This window comes from Agelaius phoeniceus, chromosome 6, assembly GCF_051311805.1.
Source record: "Agelaius phoeniceus isolate bAgePho1 chromosome 6, bAgePho1.hap1, whole genome shotgun sequence".
Lineage (NCBI taxonomy): Eukaryota > Metazoa > Chordata > Aves > Passeriformes > Icteridae > Agelaius > Agelaius phoeniceus.
Genome location: NC_135270.1, coordinates 19,140,081 through 19,157,908, shown reverse-complemented (window position 1 = coordinate 19,157,908; position 17,828 = coordinate 19,140,081). Strand labels below are relative to the sequence as shown.

The following is a 17,828-nucleotide window of genomic DNA, read 5'->3' as shown; positions in this document are numbered from 1 at the left end:
TTGCAGAAAATTCCATAAGCCAGAACTGGCTCGAGCACCTGAACTCAGGACAGGGGCATTCAGCAGATCCAGCAAAATGTATTTAAGGGCAGTGAACACCATGAAACCCAAAGAGGAGCCAGGAGAGCCAGGTCAGGGTGGGAGCAAGGGACAAGGCTGACATGGACAAGGTAAGGCTGGAAAGAGCCCGGGTGGGTGGAGGGCCCCTCTGCCAGAGGAACGAGTGGGAAGAACAAGGAGTGGTGCTGGCTGCTGGCTCCTGCCCCAGGGACAAGCAGCACCTGCAGGGAGGGGAGCAGAGGCGTGTTTATTTACTTTCATTCCTCAATGCTGCAATCAATGCAGAGTGGTTTCAGTTAATAGGTGATTAATTCAATTGATGGGAATTCTCCCATTTAATTTTTTTTTTTCAAGTAGGACCCTGCCTGCCTGGAGAGGGGGGTATCTGTCCTGCACAGCCACAGCTGTTATCCCCTGCCACCTCCCTAAGTCCTGCTGGGTCAGGGACATGTCCAGGAAGCTAAAAATCAGCCTCATTTAGGTCACCAGCTCCTGCACAGTGGAAGAAGAGCTGGAGATTTCAGGAGAAAGAGTCAGTTTTACAAAGAAGTTTTTAAAAGTATCCTGAAGGACAAGGAGAGCTTTCCCTGAATCTCAGCCCTTCATTGCACCAAATTTTCCTCCAAACTTAACCCCACCATACAAACCTGCACCCCACACACATTTCTGCAGCCACAAGTCACCCATTTTCCAGGGACAATCCTTGCAGGAGGAAGGGCAAGCTGAAACCCCTCAAGTTTTATCAGCAAGTTCTCTTTTGGGGACCCTCCCTGTAAATCATAAAGCAGCAAGGAACGGGGCACCTTAAAGAAAAAAATAAAATAAACCTTTCTCTTTTAATCCACCCAAGGGAAATCCAGAGCAAGAGTAGCATCACAGCACTACACACAGCACAGACATCTATCATTGCCTTTGCACAGATTCCTTCCCAGATACACGGAGAAGTCATCAAAAAAAAAAAAAGAAAAAGAAAATTATTCACATATGCGAAGTGACAAGTAACAAATCAGCCACAGAACAACTTTTTCAAAGAGAAGAAGGATGCATCAAGGAAGAAGGCCCCCAACATACACATTTCACAAAATCTAACCAAAGAACGGTGAAACAGAGGTGGTTTTCTTTTAAACATTAAAAACAAGGCTATTTTAAAAATTAATTTAAATATACATTCAAAACACAAACACCAAGCAGGCGCCTGGAGAATAAAGCAAAAAGAAGGAATGAAAAGTGAATTCAATCAGTTTAATTTCAACACCAAAGTTGCGTGGATCGCACCAAATGGAATAAATAACGGAGAAGATCACACTGGGTTGGTAGATCTCACACTTATGATCATTTCAGCTAGGATTAATTACACAGCCCAAGAGAGTACTGAATGGGGAATTCCTCTGACAAGTGATATTAGCTGGGGCAGTGTCCCTTTGACAGAACAGGCTGTAGGTGTGGATTTGCCCCCTGCCACCCACCCCTGATCCCCACGCAGGGAGCAAACAGGATGTTCTTGTGATGCACGGGACTCACCCCCTCCAGTGATGGACACACAAACAGCTCCCTGCTCAGAGAATGTCAACCCTCTGCCTCTTCCACACCCACGGGCTCCAGCCACACCCAAGGCAAACATCAGAGCACAACCAGACCTTGTGTGCTCACCTGGCTTGGTGAGCCCACAGATGCAGCATTTCTAACTGCTGCTTCATGAGCTTGGGCAGTGCCAGAACTGGAGCCAGTGCCTCCTTCCACACACCTGGGGTCAGGCTGGGAAAAAATCAGATCAGCTGATCTATACCTGCAGCCACACCTTTATCACTCTAGGGGTGGGCAGACTGAAGGAATGTAAGTGGCTTCTTTTTGTTTGGTTTTTCCTCCCCACAACCCTGAATAAAAAAAACCCAACAAACAAAACCCAAAGAGAAAAAACCTAAAAACAAAAACAAACAACCCAAAAAACCCCAAAATAGAACTAAAGAAAATCCCCACAAAACAAAACAACCCTGCAAAAAAACCCAAACTAACAAAACAAAACAAACAAACAAAAACAAAAAACCAAAACAAAAACAAACAAAAAAAACCCCAACCAAAACCACAAAAAAACCCCCCAAAAAACCCCCAAAAAACCAAAAAACAAAACCAAACCACCCCAAAACAAAAACGAAACAAAAATAACTTGATCCCAAGTTCCTCTTCCGTGCCTGTAGCCAAGCAGGGAAGCACCTTTGGACATTCATGTGATCCCACAGACATGTTCCCTACAGAGCAGACACCTTATTTCTGCACCTCACCCAGATGTGCCTGTGACACCTAGTTAGGAGGGACATCCCTTTGCTTTAAAACAAAAATAATTACAAAATGAATAGGAACAGTCAGAATTCATTTAAGTCCAACTAGTTTTTAAAAAGGGAGAAGGGAGGACTGAAGGTTTCCAGGCCAAGGAACTTGCCAGAGCCAGCATCCCCCCCACCCCTGCCTCCAGCAGCAATGAGTTAAGCCCCCTTTGTGCAGCATTCACTCTTGACCCGAGGTCAGCAGAGCCAAGGAGGTGCTGAGGGGACACAGCTGCCCCTCCAGCTCCTCCTCAGATGGCTGGCAGCTCCAGGTAGAAAGGGAAACTCAGGTGGATGAGGATTGAAGTTATTTCTTTCCCATCTCTCCTCCTCCCCAAGACTGAGAGGAGACTTTGGGTCTGCAAGCCCAGTCTGTGCTTACCAGTGTCCTTAAGAATGACAATTTAAAACCAAAAAGTGGGAAATTAAAAAGAGAGAGAGAGAGAGAGAGAGAGGGAGAGAGAGAGAGGAATAATTAAGTATTGTCCGTGGAAGGAGCGGGAGGGGCGGGTTCCAGAGGCGGCAGGGAAGGGACTCTCTCCCTCCCCAGTCTGCCCATGTGGGCCCCAGGTCCCTTGGCGGCCCTGCCGAAGCCTTTGTGCTGTTGCTGTGACATGGATGGACAGGGATGGCGAACACGGGGATGGATCCGGCGCTGCAGAGGGCGGGGCACGGGCGGCCCTTGCAGGGCTAGGCCCGGCGCTTGGGGAGCAGGTCCAGCAGGAACTCCGCGATGCCCACGAAGTACACGACTTGTGCAATGCCGAAGAGAGGAGCGATCACCAGGGCTCGGCAGTAGGCCCCTTTGAAGAAGGCCGTGGGCCCTTCCCTCTGCCAGATCTTCCTGGGGAGAAATGGCACAGACAGGTAAGTGTCCATCCCACCCCTCCACCATGCCAGGAGAGCCCCTGGCTGTGCCCTGCCTTTCTGCCTCCATCCAGAGACTAAACCCGGGCAAGCTTATTGCCTGGCACAGCCCTCACAGCAAATCACCCATCACTGCCCAAGTGCTCTGCAAGTGGCCATGCAGGAACTTGCCCCATCCCTGCATCTGGCTAGATGCAGGAGTGGCTGCCCATGTCCAGAAGTACAGCTAAGATAACCCCATGCTTGCATCAAGAGATCCCCCTTCTCAAAAGCTCCCTCAGCATGGGACAGAGCCAGATAGCAACAGATTCTGGCTACCACTGGAATACAAAAGCAGAAAAGTCCCTTTGTGTTTTGAAGCAGCAAAGGATCAGAGGATAATTCAGCTGGGGACAGCACACTCTGGCAGTGCTCCTGCAGACACTGTGCAGAGCAGTCCCAGGAGGGATATGAGACTCAATGCTGTAGGATTTTCCAACAGTGGGGCCTTGGGAGGGACTACAACATTGCCTCCTTTTGCAGAAATAAAATCTCATGACTACTGGGGTTTGGACAGAAGTATTTAAATATAAATGCTATATTTTTCTTGCTCAATATGGGAAGAAGTTCTCTTTTATAAAACTATATTTATACATCTGCTCATATATCTATATATATCTCCAGACAGACAGATAGATTGATAAAAGCATAGGGACAGAGGGAACATGAAGCACAGCTGCTGGTTGGGTCTAGAAACTGCACTGCCTGCCTGGCCAAACACCTGATGTGGTGCCTCTGTCACGAGGAGCCTTACTTGGTGCAGTCCAGGATCCCCGAGTAGGTGTCCTCATTGACTCCTCTCTGCAAGGACTGCAGCCGCGTTTTGATCACTGGGAGGGAAAGAGAGGAGAGACACTGCTGAGCACTGGAGGTGTAGCAGGCAGGAGCCATCCTGAGAGTAATGTCTTTGAAATGGTCAAAACAAAATGACCTAGAATACAGACCATTTTCATACATTTATCAGGGAAAATAAACCCATTCCTTTACAGATGGATAAAAGAAACACAAAGCCACCCAAAACCCAACCCCTCCCTCCCTCACTGTGATCAAGGTTTCAAAAGCTGGCTTAAGCTTTAAACCTTCCAAATTCAGATATGTCTCTGCAAAGTGAGAACTTATTTTCAACTGCTCATCTCCTTCAGGAAGAGGAATCTAAAAGACACAATTCTGCTTCTACATTTCTTCACACCTTGGAGCATGTGCAGTGTTGGGGAAAGAGCAATTACTTTCTGGTGTTTTTCACAGGAGGGAAACCAAGGTGGTACTTCAGGCAGATGCTGTGGAGCAGGAGAAAAGGCCACAGATTTGAGGCTTCCCTGCTAAGAATATCTGAAATCAGTGACACTCTCTTCCTGACATACCTAGTAAGTAGTGCAAACCTGTGTGTAAGCTGTGGCCCAAGTTGTAACTCAGCTGAACTCACACCATCAGAGATGGAGCCAGCAGAGCTGTCCCTTTCTGTGTGCTCATGCTGCAAAAAGGCTGGCACAGTCACCCTCCTCCTCACCTGGCCCAGCCTGGGCCTCTGAGTCCTGCCACTTGGCACCAGGCCACCAGCACAGGCTGCTCAGGACTCACCATCACAAGGATTGACAGCCACTGCAGCCGTACTGCCAGCCACACATCCAGAGAGAAAGGACACGTAGAATGGAGCCTTGACATTGGGATCCTTCTGGCCCAGCTTGTTCAGGTTTGCAAACAGTGGGAAGTAAACAATGGAGAAGGGGACATCCCTGCAGTGGGGCAAGAAAAAAGGAAGAAAGAACAAGGATGAGCGAAGTCAGCACAGACACCAACAAACTGAGCAAAGGAAGGGCTGCAAGCATCACACATTGTCAGCACAGCCACGAGTGCAATGCAGACATCCTGGCTCTGTGGCTGCAGTGCAGACAGGAGCTGAAACTCAGTGGGGCAAAAGTGACTGCACAAAGGACAACAGGCCTGTGGGAGGCATGCAGGCCTGCAGGATCAGTGGGCTCCCCCTTTTCTCCAAACCAAAGACACCAGCACATTCAGAGGTCAATTGTTTTGACCACTTTTGTTAATTATGAGAGGTTCTATCCTGCCCTCCATCACCCTGGGTGCTGCTTTAGCTCTACCTTTGTTAAAGCTAGAGGAGAATGACACTGTGAAAGCCCAGGCAAACAGTGTCAGAGCAGGCACCACTCCTTGCATCCAACATGCTCTGTGGCCCAGCTCCCATTGCACACCCTGGGGTCTCAGGCTGACGTTTTACTCTGCCAGCTCACAAGGACTTCTGTACAGTGTGAAAATACAGACTGTGGGGCACACAAAAACCTTTCACAGAAAGCAGCAGAATTAAATCTTCCAGGAACAAAAATATACCCTCCATCACTTCTCTGACCCTTCCTTCTTTAATGTACAAAACCTGTGCATGAAAAACGAACTAAACCAAGCCCACCCCCGCTGAAGCCAACACCTCCTCTCCAGGCTCATCCCTGGGATGGGTGGTGCCTCAGGCCCAAGGCTGGGGACGCCAGTGCCCTGTGCTCAAGCCCACGCCACCCTACCTCAGCAGCCACCCTACCTTAGCAGCGTGGCTCCCAGGCCCTTGTAGAGTCCCGCGATGCCTTTGCTCCGCAGCAGCTCCCTGGTTATCTGAGTCGCTGTGGGGCGCCTTTCCACAGTCGGCTCGGCCGCTGCCGCCGCCGCCGCGGGGGAGGAGGAGAGCTGGGCCTGCGCCGCCATGAGCTTCTTCTGTGCCTCTGGGGAGCAGAGCGCCAGCCTCGGTCTGTGGGTGTCCCACAGCAGCCTCCTGCCTCCCGTGCCCCACAGCAGCCTCCTGCCTCCCGGGCCGCAGGACACGGAGCCACAGGGGCAGCACAACACGCACACAAAGGCCAGGCAGGTGCCCTGCCAGCTTGTCCCCCAGCCTACCCATTCCCTCAGCCTGTCCCAGTCCCTGGCAGTGCTGCCACAGCACAAGGCTGTCGGCTGCGCTCTCCCACCGGCCGGTTTGCCCAAACCTGTCCCACACCATCTCTAGAGTGCAGAGAACAGGAGCTGCTGTGAGCAGGCAGGGGACAGTCCCTGCTTCCAGCTGTGTCCCTGAGCTGCCAGTGTAACAAACAAGATGTTCATAAACGAGACCGTTTCCCCAAGTTCTGTTCTTTGCCTCCCTCCCCTGAAAGCAATCATTAACCTGGGGAGTTTCTCCATCACATTTCTAATCACATCCTGGTTCCTCCTACTTTTCCAACTGATGCACTTCGGCCCTTTGGCCAGAAGATGGAGAGCACCTCACTCTGCAAGTAATCCTGGCACACCACCGCTCTCCTGCTACACAGAGAACAGGCTGTTCACAGCATCGAAAACCTCTCCTGAACCCTCAAACCACGGCTTAAATCCTTCCAACATTTTAAAATAATACGCACAAAGAGGATAAGGTCTGCAGTAAAGCCAGTGAAGAGAGAAAAGAAAAAGTAAATCCGTGATTATTCAGGAATGCCACATCAAATGAGAGATTAAAGGACAAATTGGCCCGTTTTCCAGGAAGGGCCATAAACGTGGTATCTAACAATGACATGCAGGGCTCCTGGGAAGTAGGGCTGTAGCCCAGACTGACCTCTGGAAGAGACTAAGGAAAGAGCAAGCATCTCTTTCCCCCAGAGTCTCCATGCCAGACTCTGGTCTCTGCTCTCACCAGAAACACTCCACAGTGTTTCAGCCAAAAGGCTCACACTCCCTCCTGCCTCTGCCTGCCAGCTCACGCCCACAGTCCCAGGAGCCTGATACCAAATCTCGTTCAAATCCAGTGCACTGGGAGAATTTTATTTACTCTTTCAACCAAGACAACTGCTGTTTTTGTCAGAGAGGAAAAAAGAGTACAAGAGGAGACAAGTCATCTGAAAATAACACATCCCCTTGGGAAGCTGTTAGGGAGGTGCTACAGGGGGGTAGAAGAGATTAAAAACAGACGTCAGAAAACATGGAGATGGAGGAAGCAGCACAGGAAAGGCACTGGAGGATGTTAATCCCTTCTTGGGTGCACAGGATCTACCAGGTTTGAATCACCCACAAGCTGACCACCCAGTCATCTCTCCTGTCTCTCCATCCACCAACAGCAGCATTTGCTGTTTTGCTTGTCAAGCCTATTGCTTTGAGCAAAAAACCCACCACCACCTTTTGTAACTGCAAGGGCCTCTGCAAAGCCAGCTGAGCAAAGTGTGGGGGGAAGGAAGCTGGGAGGAGGAGGAGAAACCTGCTACATCTGTGGCATCTCTGACGTGGGAGAGCTGGGGAAGGGAAAAGGGGTTTTCTCCACTCATCCTCTCAGCTCTGCCTTGAATGCCCAGTCCCAGCTCCTTCCCCTCTCCCTGCTGAGGGCACAGGGAAGAAGAGTCCACGTACCAATGCGTCCTGCGTCCTGCAGCTGGATTTTGAGCATCTCCATGGGAGTGGTGACAATTACCTGGCAGGTACCTGCACCACAGCCTGCCAGCATCTCCCTCAGCAGTGTCAGCTTTTTCCTGCCCAAAGAAAAAGAGAGAGAGTCCATCAGAGGAGGTGGCCTGGAATAACACTTGGCCAGCTGGGTACAAGGCTCGAGGCCACTTGGCCAGCTGGGGGTTACAGGAAAGGCAGCCAAGGGGACAGCAGAACCTGCTAGGCCTGACAGTTCAGCACAACCTTGGCTTGGCATCTCTGCCAGCACCACATGACCTGGAGAACAGACTCATTTTGTCCCCAGAAACAGAACAATCAGAAAAGCCACAAGCCCCGTCACAACAGCCCCAGACAGGAGCACACAGCCCCCTCCACCCACAGGCAGAGCACTGCAGGTTCTTCTAGGCTGATGGTGGCCCTGGGCAGGGCACAGCTTTCAGAAAGAGTATCACTTCAGAGGGCAGCAGAGGACCTGAGCATTCTGGGGGATAAGCAGCTTTCCTCCTGCCAGCCTAGTCCTTTAAAAATTGTCAACAAACACAGACCACAGGACAAGGAACAAGGAGGGAAAATATTCAACTTGCTGCTTTGGAGTTCTCTGGGAAAAGCAAAGTAAATAAAGAGTGAATATGAATCAGGGAGGCAGTTCCTCTGTGGTTAGGAGCTGTTTCATGTTACCGGGTTTTCCAAACTGAACAAATAGCCTTTGCATTAAACTGGTTCTCCCTGAGAGACAAGGGATGGGATGGACCTCCAGCAATGAAGATTTGTGTATTCTCTGCACTAGAGAGCAGGGACTATCAGCAACATGTTCTCATGCAGCAAAATGCAGCATTTCATTGTTCCCTCCATTCCAAAACTATGAAAGAGCCCAGCTAAGGCTAAAAAGAGGAATTCAGGATACAAAACCTCATAAGATTTTCAGAAAGTGATGTGGTTTTGCCCTGTAAAAAAAACCTCATGCCTTGGCACCAGAAAACACAGACTTGGTTAAAAAGTACACCTGACCTGCTCTTTCCTAAAAGGGTTTAAAAAAGAAGTGTGTATAAATCACACAGCCAGAGAGAAACAGCCTCCTCTTTCTTCTGTTTTAAATGCAAGTACCATTTTTACCTCCCCCAGCCCTGCTCTGCAGCAATACCTCATCTTAACCTGCTCGAGGCACATCCCCACGCTGTGGCAAAAGCAGTTCCACAGTGATACTTTCCACTCCCTTGCACAGCCCAGGCACACTCCCTTGCCAGGTGTTTCCCAAGCACACACAGAGCACAGCTGTGGGGCAGTGGGCCAGCAAAGCAGTTTCATTGCCAACCCTACAGGAAAGGGAGGGCAGATGCACAGTAATCCTGCTGGCCCACCACGTAAGCTGGGCCCATTTCTCCACCTCTCATCTTCTCTGGAGAGGATATGAGAGCAGGGGATTAAAGGCACAGAGCCACAACAGAGATTACCAGTGACTAAATATAGAGCTCTCCTATAAGGCTGAAAGAAGGAATATTTCAGTCTCCCCTTTCCAAATCTCCCCACAGATGAGGAACTGCAAAGAACAATCCCTCCCACGGAGTTACCCACACGGGTTCTGAAGTGTGCACAGCAGGCTTTCCTGGAGGTGTGGGGGAACTAGGGTGTGCAAATCCAGAGGTTCCCACTGCCACTGCCACTTGGAGGTGGCCAACTTGTGCCTTTTGGGTGGCCTGAAACACAGCACCAGTCTCTGAGTGGCTTGATACAGTCAGCAGCAAGGCTGCACAATCTCCAGCCTGGCTGTGGGAGGAAGCAAACCACCCAAAGGAGCTGGCTGCCAAATCTCTCCTTGGCACAGCAGAGCATCTCCCACTTTAGCAAGAGCCCTGGAGCATCCCTAGAGTACATATCTTCTGGCTTTCATCCAGGGTGACTGCTTTGATAACCAGTTCAAAAGATCAGGAAAGATTTGGCCTACATATTCATCTTGGACCATTATCCCAGCCAACTAAAGTCAGCCATGACTTGACTGAACTCCATGGAGCTATGCCAGTATGGCCCAAGGAAGGATTTACACATGTGGGTGTACTTTAGAGATGTCAAACAGATACATCAAAAGCATCTAGAACAAGGGCTTTCAGCTTTGGGTTTGCACATCCTGGGAACTGGGGAGAGTCCAAGAAAAAAAGTAGCTTAGGATAAGCAAATCTTTTGACAGGAGGTTTAAAAGCTGCCATACAGGGGTCAAACTGCCTTTGCAAAACCTCACCAGTCTGCACATAAAAGGAAAGTTTGAAAACTGTTCATCTCTACACAACAAAGGAGTTTAAATATTTAAGGCACCACTGGCCTTATCCTCAGTGGTTTAAAAACCAGCACATCTCAACTAACTTCAAAAGCTGCAACACCAGCAAAGATCTGATCCTACAAATCCAGAAACCATCTTTTATCACAGCAAGGGAGTGTTAAATATAACATATACACAATAGCCTCAAATTCTGCACTGGCAGAAATAAGTTGTTCTACATTTTTTACTGACATACTATTAATTTGTGACAAGTCAAAAATGTCAAATGGGAAGGCGAGGAGATACATGCTTGATTTAAATTAGAGTTTCAAACTAGAGCTGAAAAACAAAGTCAAAAAACAGGAACTAGAGGTTTATGGAAGGCTTTTGGGGAGCAATCAGTTCAAAGTTAGGATCTCTGACAGCATTGATATATTGATGTCACATGGGAGCAGTGTAGGGTTTTTTTCAAGTTTCTCAGAATCTTGACCATGTGGGAATTTACTGTGTTTGGGCAGGGACCAGAACCAGCCATTCTGGAATCAGGATAACATTTCCAGAGAGGAAATCTCTGAGCTAAAGAAACATCCATCCAAAGCAATCCCTTTTTTTTTCCTACCCAAAAGGCTACTGCCCCCATCTTGGACATCACCTTCCTCACTCATAAAATAACCTCTGCCTCTGTCAGCCCAAGAGGTTGCAGAAAGCTCCCCAGGAGTTTCAAAGCAGACAGAGCCAGTTCCTTTCAAACAATTGACATTGTGGGTCTTTGATATGGATTAGAAGACCAGCACACAGGAGTTGTCCTTCAAAGGAAGAGCACCCTCTCTGCCACAGTCACAGGGGGATGTGCACACAAACTGTCCTTTAATCCAACCCCTGATTTTCCAAGGAGGAACAAGCTACTGTAACTGCACCTCAGAAAAGCTGGAGCTACAATGCTGGAAATGTAAAAGCAATACAGTTCCCACTACAAGCTCCCTCTCACTTCTAGTGCCAGCTCAAAAATGCCTCAGACAAGCCAAATAAAGTACTGATGTGGAACAGATACATCTCAAAGTAACATGCCAGATTAAATGTTGATCTGGAAGCCATTATTCCAGGAATGTACAGTTCTGTGTTGCATGTTTGGACTAAGTCAAGAGGAGTTGACTCTTTACCTGCATCAGGTTTGCCCTGGCAGGAAATGCCAAGTGTTTTGTTCCTATGTGAACATTTGTGGAAGTGAACAATGGACAGGGTAACACGACTGAGCATGTTGAACACAGACACAACCCACGTTTCATCCCAAGACATGTGCCTGGAATGATGACAAGGACAATGCTCCTCCCATGGGTGCATTCTGTGATTAAACAGCACATCTCTATCTCCCTCCAGATTAACAGTTGAAAGTGCATTTACTTTTTGGCCGACCTTTGATGTCAACAGCTTCAACCCACTTCAACTGCTTGGCCTCAGTGTACTAAATAAAAGAGCTCTCCCCAAACAGCTGTTCCTGAATTGGCACAGTGACATGATCAGCTCCTGTCTCCTTCTGAAGGGGAAGGGAGAGATTTCCCCAGTTCCAAGTCTCAGTGAGTTGGATGAGGGCTACCTACACAAAAGAAGTGCCACAGTATCCAGGATAACTGCAGGAGAGGCTGCCTGGGCACACAAGTGCCAAAGAAAGACCAAGCACAGTCTTGTGCAGGGTGATACAACAGCTCAGCGCCAGGACTAGCAGCAGCACTCCTTCTTCCTAAATTGAGAGCCTCACTTTACAGCCTGACTAAGAGAGTTCTGCAGCTCAAGGATCATCCAAGCCATGCAATTGATACTTAAACTCATGCCACAGAAGAGATGGTCCAAGTATTTCAGGAGAGCCTGAAAGAAGAGCAGATGAGGAAAGAGCCCTGGGGACATATATCACTTGGGAAGGCAATGGACAACAAGCTCCAGTCTCCACAACTGCATAAGACTGAAGGAAAAATACCTCACTTGTCCCAGTTGGCTATTTCTCTTCCCTGTGCAAAGATACAAGACAAGAGGAAGCAGAATAGAAGAAAATTTCTAGCATCAGCAGAGGCAGAATTAAGTCAGTCATGCTGGTCTTCCTAGGAATCTGAGATGCTAAGACAGCAGATTGCCAGCCTTTGCTTCAGAAAACAAACAAAATAAAGGTCAAGATTAAAGAGGACAGGATGAGTAAGGGAATAACACCTTGGAGAAGAGCAGCAGGAACTCATCCAGGGACACTGGAAAGTTTTTATGAGCAACAAATTGCTTATGTAAGAAGGCATGACACTTTACTGCAGCCAAGGCAGAATATTTAACCAAGAACCTGAAAAATGAACAAAACCTGGCAAACACATGCCCAACAAAACAGCTACCTGGCACTCCACACTTTGGAGATAAACCCAAAACTTTGTAGAACACTTTAAAGAAACTGGTTTATGAAGTGTTTAACACCCAGATTCAAAGAGGATATAAAAAGCAGGTAATACTTAAATCAATCAAAGAGGCCTCCCACACTGAGTACCCAATAATCAATGATGTACTTTAAATGCTGGTGTACTATCAATCTAAATTGCCTTCTCAGCTTCATACCCAAGTGCTTCATAGTCAAGCATTTCACTTAGCCCTGGTGACTCCTCACATCCTCTGCTCTGGACAATGAAGCCACTCCTATTTTAACAGCAGCCATGAAACTGAGTCTCTCAACACATGCAGCTTCAAAAAGCCACAGTTTTAAAAAAATCCCATCTGTTTCCAGCAGCCTGAAGACCTGGTTTCCCCTCCCTCCACATTCTGCCTTGCCCAGCCTAGTGAAAACTCTTCCCCACAGAAAGACACAGGAACAAAGACCTGCTGGAGACTCTTCTGTGGGCCATCTTCTTCTCCTGGGAATTACAGAAGCTCTTAGGTCAAAATCGTCACAGGAAATCACTTGACCTTATCACCTTTGTCAGTCATGGTCATGGAGTGCCCTTCAGGTTTCTCAGTATTTTGGTCTCCCTCCTCTCCTCCACAGCATAGCAAGCATGTCTTCAGCACTCACACAACTCACTCAGGCCTTCATCACTCCTAAATGACCAGGACAGCTTGGAAGGACCAACTCAGTTTTCTTTCTTGAGAAAACAAAAAAGCTGTAGCTGTAGGCTGTCATAATGGCCTTGACATCAAAATAGAAACTGGCAAAGAAATAGAAACTGGCAAAGAAGCAGAAATGACGTCCCCCAGCCTGTAAGCACACATGCTCCCTGCACCAAAAGGAGGGGAAAAGCATGGTGCAGGCAGGAGTGCCTTCCTGAGTTAGCCTCAGGCTGGAGAGAGCTGCAGGAACACACACCTGCACACTCAGGGAGAGAGCTGCACCAACAAGGACATGAGATCCCTTGTGAGGACCTGCTGCCCCAATGCTCTACCCCCAGCAGTGTCCAAGGGCACAGTAAGGGAAAAGGGAGTCTAGCACAAAGCTGTAGTGATAACATCCCTAAAATACTCTTCCAGCAATGCGCAGTCAGGAGCTTCCTACACCACAGGTGCTGTTTTCAGTCTGGCCTTTCAAAAATAGGCTTTATGCCACTTTTTTATCCTGGCAGTTTAAAAGCAATTTCAACACTAAGTTTTTCAAAGGATAAAAATAAATACATTAATGCACACTGAAAGCTGTTGTTTAACTTGAGGCTACTTTGAGTCATGCTGGAATTGCCACACTCTCTCTGGTCCACACGTGCTTCCTCCTCTTGCACATCGAGGTCTACTTTAATACCACATATTTTAATCAGCAAATACTGGTAGAACATGCATATTTTATAAGAAAAGGATTACCAACTTGTGCAACATATTTCAGGCAAGACAAGTGCTACATGCTTAGCACAAAGGCATTCAATGTAAACAGAAGAATTCTGCAGCTTTGAGTCAGAGCATCCTTTGGGATACTGACCTAAGGGCACAGCATCTATGAAAATACACAGCAGACAGACTGGTTTGTGCAACAAGGACTTTGAGGGAGCTGAACCAAGATCTTGCTGATCCAGCCTTACATTGATCCTAACCCCCTCACTGTGCTTTGCCCAATGTATCACCTTGACTCATGCAATTACACATCAAGAAATGAAACCATATTCATGTGCCAGGCAGCTCCAGGCTTCACCTTTCTAACCCCAAGCTATTTTGTTGTTCATAACTAGGCTTTGGCTGGAATTGTGAAATAGGTGGCCCAGCCCTGTGATGTGCTAGCAGGTATGCACCCTGTTGGGTCCTGGGGAGGAGAGGCCTTTAAATTCCAGCACTGCTGATCCTGTCCCATCTTACCAAGGCAACTGGGGAGGATGGGACAGAAGCATCCCAAGGGACAAAACTACCAGATCCCACATTCATAGCCTGTACCAGACACAGCAAACCTGCAAGGTATTTTTCTTCCCATCATATTTTGCAGTGACATTTCTAGGTAGAAATACCTTAAATCATCAAGGCTCTGCCTCTCTGTCCAGCTCACACTGGCAACCCTCAAGAGCACAGCTGACCAGATTTCACTCATCCAAACCCCCCACGGTGGTTAAATAAGATGAGTGACTCTGACTCCACATGCTGCTCTTGTCACCTAACTGTGGTCCAATGTCTCTTTTCTCTAAAGGAACTAAAATGCTCTGTGTTGAGAAACAAAGACCTCCCACTACCTGGGTGGTATCATGCTCCTGCTCTAGGTCACTGTAGTGCCAGACCCATCAGTATGTAAGATTTAGGAGAACAGGGTGTCTTGCTCTTGGAAAAATTCTCTAGCTCCTTTATTCTGAATTAAGTGCAGCATATCATCTATGTCATGTGTGCACCAGCCAGTGACCCAAAAGTCAAACTGGAAGAGGTCTGAGTGAAAACCTCAGCTACTCCTGGAAACAGCTGTACCCCACTTATTCAAAGACCTGTTCAAAGCTGGACTCAGCACTGAGGCAGATATACACACTGGTCCTCTGAGGAAGCCTTTACCTCATGGTGCAGGACATTGACTGATAGGCATGTCCCCTTCCATGTCCCCTGGCTGAAACATCACAGCAGTGATTGCTCTCCCAGAATACCAAATATGTTGCAATGCTAGTCTGATTTCTTCCATGGAACCATTCCCTTAGTGCAGTACAAGGTGTGGCAGCTTGGCATCTTTTTGGGCCTGTACAGGCCACTAAGACCCCACTTTGTAGGTGGTGGCAAAGAGCTGTTGTTTACTGCAGTACACCAAGGTGTGCTGGGCTGTCTGCTGCAGGGATGAGACACTCCACTTGGTAGAGGACATCATTACCTCCCACTGTCTGAGCAGAGCACAGAAGAGACTATTCAAAGATTTGAGTCAGAAAATCATGAAGAGCTGTGAGCCGATGAGTCACACAGACATATGTTAGCTGCTACTTTAAAGGACTCCAGAACAAAAGAAAAAAAAAGAAAAGGTACAGAGAAAAAATGGATTCTCAATCTGTGTCTGTCCACAATGTCCACTGAAGTTGTTGAGACACTGGTCTGCACCAGCCAGGACTGATGTGATATGTTTTGGGAAATTGTTAAGCCCAGTAATCGTGCTGGAGCTTTGCATTTTCACTGAGGCCCCACCCCATTACTGTTGATGGGAATTGCTGGGATCATATCCCAAGCAGGCTGTCATTTTAGTGACTGTCACCAAGGACTGGAGACAATGCCCTTGCCTGCCTCTGGGGAAAGGCCTCTCTCTGATGGGCGACACAACTATTTCCCATGCAATTTGGAAACATCTTGGTGAAAGCAACATTAAATATTCAGGATCCAGCTCCTCTCAACTGCTCTAGCTTATGCCTTTTACTCACATTTAATTCACATGAACCAAACTCCACTTGCAAGCTGAACCAGTAATTTTATTCCTTCAGCATTTATTTGAAGGTCAGCTGCTGCAAGTGCCTTTAGTTAATTCAGATTTACCACCTCTCTAAAACTATTTTCAAGGTACAAAAGGAGAAGAGGGGTGCTAAGTTTGGGGTCTACAGAGCTTGACTTGATACCTTTTCAAGCCAGAAAGAACGTGAGAGGATCCAATAGGATGCTGAGGACAAGAGTCCTCCCAGCAGCTGTTTGAGCAATGATCAGTGACATTGGGTTCCTCTCAAATACTTAGACTACACATTCTGGATCTGCTAACCTTGGCTTAAATCTGGGACTATTTTTAGAAGCTTGAGTAAAGAGCAGTCATCCAGTGGAGTGCTTCATGCTTCCCATTTTAGACATTGCATCCTTAGCCTGAACGTAATCACCAGCTGAGCTGTTCAAGGTCAAGTCATATTTCAGTCACTGCACTATCCCATTCCACCTTCTCCTGAAGTCTCACCAGACGTGTTGCAAGAGTCAGTGTCTTTCAAGCTGACTGCAGAAGGTCAATTCCCTACTCACCCATCTTTGGAGAGGTGATGCCGGAAGAAGTCATTGGCTGCCAGTTTGATAGCCTTTTCTGGTGTCACCAGAGTCAGGTTCACTGCAGCCCCTGGACAAGGAAAAGAGAAAAAGGCCATTGGATAATGAGAATAATGGAATTGTTAACTGGATCTTTCAGGAATGTGTTGTAACTTCTGCACAAAACCACAGACAGAAGGAGGAGAGCTCCCAGTGCACCAAAGGGATTTAGAAATACAAAACACCACTGAAAATTAACAAGTGTTTCTGCCTCCCAGCACCTTGAGTTTGTGAAAACATCCCCAGATGTGTTTCTACTCCATTTGCCATATGTATTTTGTAATTTCTTCAGCTTCACTACTACCTCCCACCATGTATACATGCATCCCTGTCTTTCATCCAAGGATGCACTCCTATGAATTCAGAAGGATGTAGATCAAACCTTCAGAAAAGGAGTACAAGATGGTTTAACAACCAGTCCCAACTCCTTTGCAAATATTTTGTGGCAGGGGGTCTTTTGAGAAGCAAAAGACCCCCTGCCACACCTTCTCAATGGATCCCTTCCCTGCTTCCTCCCCCAGAAATCCAGAGCAGCTTGAATTCTAAGCAACTCACCAAAGGCAGAGCCATTGAAAGACCTGGAGGCTGGCTGAAGTCACCTGGCTCATCTGCACAGAACCAGCTCTAGACCAGCCCTTAGAGCAAAGTGGCTTCCCCTGTGTGTCACCACTGGGTGTCACCCCCAAAACGGCCACCGCTGAAGTGGCTTTTTGCCCACCACAAGCTGCAGCACACAGAAATTCCCCTCTGAGCTCCATGGCAAGGCTTGCTGGGGGACCTGGGGTGTAAACAAGCCTTGGCTCCCTGCATCCCCCACCCGCTGGAGTGCCCTTTTGTCAGGAGCAACAAACAGCAAATCCCTGTATTGTGCCTGTCACAATGAAAGGCCTGCATGGCCTGGCTGGCTGCTGTGGGCCTGAACACCGGTATTAGTGCAACATCAGTGCTGCTGGGAGCAGCTTTCAAGCTGCCCTGGGGGAAAGGGGGTGAGGGAATAGCCAGTCACTTCCCAGCAGAGTGAGGTTTGCACCATTAGATTAACACTCCAGAACATTCCCCTCCATTTAAATCCTACAGCCTCAAGCTCTCCCTACCTGCACTGAAATGTACTGAGCTCCAAGCCCTCCAAAGGAGCTACACTTGAGAATGGTTAATGGCCTAGAACACCTTTGTAAGAACAAACACAAATACAGACATTTATGCTTGTCTTTGAGATTTAAACAATTTAACCCAAAGATTCATATTCCAAAGGGCAGCAGCCAGAGAAGCCTGTACCCCCACGTGGCTCTAAAGACGTGGTGGGGTTCATTTTCAGGACCTCTGAACCCAAGTTGACAGGAGCTATAAGGGCTAAAAACACCTAGAGAAAGTCAGCTCAATCTTTTATTCCTCAGGATGGACTCCCCTCCCTTCAAGAACTGAAATACATAGGTTTA

At 47.9% G+C, this 17,828-nt stretch overlaps 1 protein-coding gene across 1 annotated transcript in view; it reads right to left on the bottom strand.

The window, feature by feature from the left end:
- Positions 1 to 877: 877 nt before the first annotated feature.
- SLC25A22 (solute carrier family 25 member 22) overlaps positions 878 to 17,828 on the bottom strand; it is a 51,951-nt gene continuing 35,000 nt past the window's right edge. The window contains exons 5-10 of the mRNA XM_054635766.2: positions 16,333 to 16,423; positions 7,659 to 7,777; positions 5,836 to 6,013; positions 4,866 to 5,020; positions 4,042 to 4,117; positions 878 to 3,225 (exon numbers count right to left, since the gene is read on the bottom strand). Coding sequence (XP_054491741.2) covers positions 3,072 to 3,225; positions 4,042 to 4,117; positions 4,866 to 5,020; positions 5,836 to 6,013; positions 7,659 to 7,777; positions 16,333 to 16,423 — 773 coding nt within the window. The 3' untranslated portion in view covers positions 878 to 3,071. The remainder of the gene's footprint in view (positions 3,226 to 4,041; positions 4,118 to 4,865; positions 5,021 to 5,835; positions 6,014 to 7,658; positions 7,778 to 16,332; positions 16,424 to 17,828) is intronic.